The 6,949-nt window shown below is 39.9% G+C and overlaps 1 protein-coding gene across 1 annotated transcript in view; it reads right to left on the reverse strand.

Moving 5' to 3' along the window:
• Positions 1-10: 10 nt before the first annotated feature.
• LOC102310519 (ATP-sensitive inward rectifier potassium channel 10) overlaps positions 11-6,949 on the reverse strand; it is a gene marked incomplete in the record, with an annotated part of 22,464 nt that continues 15,525 nt past the window's right edge. The window contains 3 exon segments of the mRNA XM_014341044.2: positions 11-1,056; positions 5,752-5,929; positions 6,279-6,410. Coding sequence (XP_014196530.1) covers positions 647-1,056; positions 5,752-5,929; positions 6,279-6,410 — 720 coding nt within the window.

Raw genomic sequence — 6,949 nt, forward strand, 5'->3', positions numbered from 1 at the left:
ACACACACACACACACACACACACACACACACACACACACACACACACACACACACACACACTGACACTGCTGATTTATCTGCAGCAGCTGTGTTACATTCAGCCTGTATTATTGTTGCCTTTCAAATGGATATGTAGGAGAAACCTGGGTTAATTTAGCAAATTGATAACCAGCTTCATGTGACCACTTGACTGCCATTACTAGGGTAAGTGAATGTAGACAATGGAAAGATGCTCAGGGTATATTGAACTTGCTTTGAAGTTCGTGGCTCATCTCGTTCAATTTTCTCTAAAAAAAAATACGGTGTAGACACTAATTTGTTGACATCATTGAAAATCCTTTCCAAAAATCTTTTAGCATGCTGTCGATTTGTATAAGTCAGGTTTGTAACTTGATATTCGAACTCTGAAAGGCTGTAAACATCTTCTTTGTTTGTTCTGGTATACAGCCTTGTGGTTAAAGAGTGTGTCTGGTTTTCATGCGCAGTCTTAACACCCAGGTGTTCAGTTTCCTGCCACGTACTTTAGAATAACTCATGCATTGGCAGTTTAGGCTTCTTCATGAGAATGTGGTTGCTTCTTCTTTGTTCCTATCTTTGCCTGATCTCGGTTTCACATCAACTTTCAGAACCTCTTCTTCACCCTTTCACACATTACTAATTCGAACACTCAGTGGGCTGCTGTCCCGAATACGCCCTCTCTGGCGGCCCTTCTCCTCCCCCCTGTAGCTCTCCTCCAGTCTCATCTTTTCCAAGTCCGTTCCGTCTTCCTTGCCCTTACGTTGACGGGACCCCTGCGACTGCACATCTGGTGGCAGGCCCTGCTTGAAAAGGGGTGGAGTTTTGGTTTTTGCCACTTTGTCAAAAAAGGCAAAATCAGCCACGTATTTTCCTGACGGGGACAGGGAGACGACAGGGGGGAACTCGTAGCCCCAGAGGATCTCGTCGGGAAGGTAGGATGTTCGAACCTGGCATGTGGCGGAAGTTGGCTCGACCGTGGCGCTCATGATCACCAACAGCTCAAAGTCAGCCAGTTCTGGGTCTGTCCAGCCACCACCTAGAACCAGAAGAGTATAGAGGTGACTGGTTTCTGATGCTTTAGCCCATTAATAAAAAAAAACATACAATTTGATACAGAAACACATAATTCTTCTGTTAATGCATAAAAGTTTTTATATGATGCAGCACTGATTACAAGTCACATAAGTATGAAAGGAAGAGGCAGGAGAGAAAACAATTGTTGAGATATAAGTGTGAAAAGTGGTCTAGACCAGTTTCTCTCACATGTAAAAAATAAAAAATATTCTGGCTTTTCTTACAAATCTGCCTCCATCATGAGGCAACAGGCCTTCCTCCATATGAGGAAATGTAAACTACAATAGAAACCACTGTAGAATCTTGTGAGTTGGTGTGAAAAACAGAAACACTAAACACTAACATCAGAGCACAGTTTATTTAAACTCATGTCCACAGACATGCGGTCTTGGGTCCTGGAAGTGGAAAAAAACTCCACTCATCTACGCCCAGCAAAGTACAATACATTTGTAACCTAAGCACAAACACTGCAGATTGTGTCTTATATACTTGAACTTGCTAACACACAATACAAACGCCTTCTGTTGAGAGTGCTTGAAGAAATTAACACTCATTCGGAAGTGCCTTTAGTACTACTTAGAACAAAGGGCAAAGCTGCAGCCTCTTGCGGTGGAAAATGAGTGTTACAAACACACACACCCACACACACACACACACACGCATACACACACACAAACATGCACAGAACTGCTTCACAGACTTAAATATACAGAACTTAAGGAAAAATTATCAGCAAAAACTTTTAGCACATTTTCACAAACAGTGACTGTTCACTGAAAACTCACCACTTATGACTTTCCATTGTCAAAAGCGCTCAACACAGTCTCTCACACACACAAATAATGAAATAACTCATTTCTGAAATGTCAGTAAGCCTGCAGAGTAAGCGCTGCTGCGTAGTCACAGACAGGTGGAACGTACTTTAGAAGCACACACAAAATATACTTTATACTCATCATCGGTGCACGACCTCAGCACCCAAACAAGCAAACACCTGCATCAACAGGCCTCACTCAGAATACACTCACTCATCTGTGTAAACATGTCTTCCCCTCACCCAGACCCACAATCACTCCCACCACGGCAACAACACCACATTTCGCAACCACTAATACACACGGGATTCTCTCTGTTGGCCTTTTTACAGGCGGAGCAAAGGCCTCATCTGCATGCAGTGATCTTCCAAGCACGCCTCTAGAGATCTGCACTGTTTGCATTTCAGCTGAGAGGCCTGCTCACCACAAGATATGCATTTTTTTTCTGAGTACAGTTCCCTCTCAGTAATTTGATGTATTGTTGTGAGGTAAGATATTTAAGAAAGTGTAAGAATTGTTGAGATCCTTGTGCATCATTTTTCTTGTTTGTTTGTTTTGTTTTCTATATTGATGAATAGGCTGAGTAAAAAAATACTGATAGAAGACAGAAAAATAAATTTTAAAGTCCTTCTGACTTTTAGATGCATGGTTAAATTATCAATGCTGCAGTTGTGTCAGTGAGGTGGACTGGGAACACAGTCGAGAGGATGGCAGTCACATTGTGCAAGTATTTCATTATTTACCTGGGAACTCAACACTATGAAGCACCTGCACCTCTGCATAGCACTGATGACGAGAGCTGTGGGGGAGGAGAACGATGTAGTGCTACATTTCTGAAGCCCTCACTGTTAGCTTTTAGCTAACGTCTCACTGTGAGCAAAACCAAGAAGCTTCTTCCAATTAAAGGATGGAGGCGGGGCTACCAAAGCGGGGCTACCAATATCAACTCGACTCAAATGTATTCTTTTGAAAATACAGTTTATAGTATAAAACTTTATGCCCCCATGACAATTTCTAAAACTGTCACTCTAAGGAGTTACTTTTCTCATTATGTAATGCTGTAATATGACAGATTACTTTTTTTTAGTAGCTGTAGTTTTGTGGTGTAACCAGTTTCTTATAAAAGTATGTCTTTCGCAGCTGACGAGCACTTTAAAGTTTCACAAGCCCCAAGATTATTGTAAGCAAAGACTTTCACTACACGATTCAATGCAAGCCTTTTGGTTTTTAGTTTCTGTGCATGGAGTTTTCAGTGATGACGTGGTTAAGGTGTGCTTCTCTGTCTCAGCAGTTGGAGAGCCAGAGTATTCTGCCCTGCTGCTCCAACTGTGGAGAAACAGGGTTTTTTTTGAAGCCAAATTCCCATAGATCCCATAAGGAGGCATTCACTGCTGAACTTCCATAAGTGTAGTGCTGTGTTCTGTGTCCCTGAAGTTTGCATGAGAGGTATTCATGCATGCATTCACAATCATTAGAAGCAGTCGTATACTTTCTGTACGTCAGTGTGTAAAGGGTTAACAACTGAAAAACAGATCAGTGACGTGAAATATGACAGTTTTTCCATTACTAAGAAAAACTCAAAACAAGTTAAATATTGAACTGAAAGATAAAATGTTTTCGGGCGTTTTATTACTCATGCAGGAGGTTACATCAGTGTGTAGATGATATGACACACAATGATACAGATCTGGAGTCTTTAAGATGGATTTAGTGCTTGTACTGCTGTAAGCTTCGTGGTCATGAAAGCTTGCTTCAATAAGTTTTTCTTGCAAATGCAAATTATTGTTTAGTTTAGAGGAAGTGAAAATGAAACATAATTACAGTAGAAATATTTTAGAAACTTGTCAAAAGCTTGTTTAAAATTAAACCTTATGGAGCATATACAAATAACAAACTGAGTCCGCATTTTCAATACCCACATTTGAGCCGGCACACTTCTGAGAAGTCAGGAAATTAGTCGAGCACAATATTCAACAACTAGAACCAATTTTTCTGTTCAGGAATGGAAGTAAATAACTTTAACTGGGTTTCTTAATCCAAAATAGTGATGTGCTTTACTATTCTTTCTGCTTTTTTGTAGATTAGATTTCACCAACAGGTGGATTAACCATTATAGAAACCAAAACAATTAATAATATTAATATTTGTTTACATATATATGTATATATGTATATATAGTGTATATATATAGAGTCATTTTTAGTACGATTCCATCAGGCCTGAGTTCCTGTAAATGGATCCGTGCAGGCTTCGTGTCAGCACTCCAGACTGTACAGTATTGTGCTCTAATGAGGGGTGTCTCTGGCAGTCTCTCTCACACACATTCCAGCCAGAGAAATCCTCTCTCATAGAGCCAAACAAGCCCAACACTGGACACCGAGAGGCAGCCAAGCACGCAGCACATGACCGTAAATACCAACACACCTACATGCACATACATACTCAATGTGCATACAGTAAAACTTCTGTCAATGATATACATTTGATACAAAGCAAATGTAAATAAAGAACCCATTTCATACAATATAATATCTTTATTTTTTGTCATTAATTGGTTGCTGATTTGGAGGTTGAGAATAAGACTGAGAAATTAGAAATAACATAACGGTTGTCACATTCTAAGACTTGTCAACACTTAATGTTAATATTGAGAGAATCATTTTAGACAACAGGAGTAACAGATGTGTGTTTGAATAGAAAATATTCCGATGCGTATTTCAGTTTCCTTTCTCCATGAACTGAAAGAAACAAATTGCTTAAAGCAGAAGACTCAGATGCTTCTGTCTGCTAATGTCCCTATAAAATATATTTTCTGTAAATTAAAGGTTTGTTTCATTCATTTAGACATAAATTTTGGCAAGCAAAGGTCATCTACAAAATAAATAAAAATCTGTGTTTACCCAGTACGAACACCTTTCTCTGTGTTCTGCAGCACATCCACATCTTTTGCATGGTACTCATATTTTTTTCTGTTTACATGTAACATGTTACAGTTCATCAGAATCACACTGCACTATTCAACATGCTATAAATTTCATACAGTACAGCATCAAGCAGATAAGCTTTTATTAGACCCTAATAAAAGACGTGTCCACCATATAAAAAGCCTCAGGATCTGAAAAATGGTGACAGTGGGAAAAAGCCCTAAACCTGCATTCTTACAAAAGTCCAGCTGCATAGAAGTCTTTGGAAAATAAAGCAACTGCTGACTTTACTTATTTATTTATTGCTGTGTTCATTGTTCTGCTGAATGTATTTATTTGTTGTCAATCTAGTTTAAAATCATCTGAATACAACAATGATGTCAATTTTGTAAATTATGATCCCATGTAGAGTGAAACTATTAGCTGAAACAGAGTATTTCTTAAGCGATGACTATCTGTGATTTACCCAGGAGTTTCCCAGTAGTCGATCGGATCAGCTCCATGCTTGGTTAATTTTCAGTTTTAACAAAAGACACATGGAAGAGCGGGGTTTTTCAACTTAATCATTTAAATAAGTAACAAGTTTTTGTTACAGTTTTTTTTTCACTAACCAAGAAAAGTACCTTCGGCTTATTGTCACACTGAATAATAAAAGTATCTTTCTAAGTAAGCCATGGCTTTGTGAGCTACGGTGATGACTAAGAGCCAAACTGAGGCCTTAAAACAGTCAACCATAAACTAATTGATGAGGTCACGGTGCCCACTTTCATTAGTATTTACAGTACATGGATCCCTATTTAAAGTACAGTGGTCATATGATGTGTAAAGGAATCATAGCTGTAAACTGACAAACGACAATTATCTGTTGACTTATTCATCACATCCTTCCACATCATTCTGACTCGAGCTGGGATTTACCTTTTGCTGCCCAGGCTCTGAGGGGGCTGTTGTCATCAATGATGTGGTAGAAAGTGAGAGGGATGATGAGGAAGGGGCTTTCGCTGGACGTGTCCACCTGGAAAGGCACATTTCTCTGGTCCAGCCGCACCGTCTCCCCCTCCTTTGTCAGGGACGTCTGAAGCAACTTCCCCGTCACCTGGGAGCCAAGATGCAGTGAGTAAATGTAGCCATGAGGTTGGAGAAGGCATCCTGTAACCAGAAGGCCCCAGGTTTAATACCTGCACTGGCCATCATCTCCATGTCCTTGAGCAAGGCACTGATGCGTATCATTCACTTTATTTGTCACCAGCAAGCTTTTCCTCAGCAAAGCAAATATTCAGATAACAGGAAAACGTTTTATAGACATGAAGCGACTCATAATGAAAAACACACTTTCCAGGAACTAAACATAAATAGTAACTCCAAACAGTTACAGGAAGAAGGCTTTCATATACAAAAGGATATTTTAAGCAGCAATAATCAGTTTGTAGGTGCTGCTGCATTACCTGGCAACCTAACAGCAGGCTTTTACGCATGTTGGCCACTCGAATCATGAGGCACGGCCGTCCCTCGTGATTCGACACGACAGCGTGTTGGCTGAACTTCACCGTCTCTCCTCTCTTTTTGGGACGAGCAACCTGGAAGGCGAGAAAAGCAAAGTCGAAGCTGTTGTCGATATTCGGCAACCATTTATCAGGCATCTTATTTCAGTTTTTGAAACAAAATAACCCAGACATGTTGAAAAAGAAGACATTGAAGGTTGACAAGACAGACTGTTGAATTTTTAGACCACACGCAGGAGGAAGCAGCTGCGAGAAACCTCATTATGATAGATATGAGTGCTGATATACTGTAATACCAACACGCAGCGTGACATTTCTTGATAAGGATACTGATTGCTGTAATGATACTGTGAAGAAAACATATGAAGGCAAAAGATAGAGGTACGTGTAGCAACCCCCTCAGCTGACGGGAAAATGTGTCAAAAGATACTTAAAAGGAACAGTGATAACAATGTAACCCACATGTTTTAAAAATACATGTTTAAGATGCTGAACAAAGAATCCAACATTGAAGGCAGACAGCAAGAAGAAATGGTTTAAGTAAGCTACTTTGTATTTACAGTGGTTCCTCGCTATAACACAGTTCACCTTTCGCGGCCTCACTGTTTCGGGGA

The sequence above is a fragment of the Haplochromis burtoni genome, unplaced genomic scaffold (assembly GCF_018398535.1).
Source record: "Haplochromis burtoni strain Fernald_Lab_line unplaced genomic scaffold, NCSU_Asbu1 Contig_430, whole genome shotgun sequence".
In the NCBI taxonomy this organism is placed as follows: Eukaryota; Metazoa; Chordata; class Actinopteri; order Cichliformes; family Cichlidae; genus Haplochromis; species Haplochromis burtoni.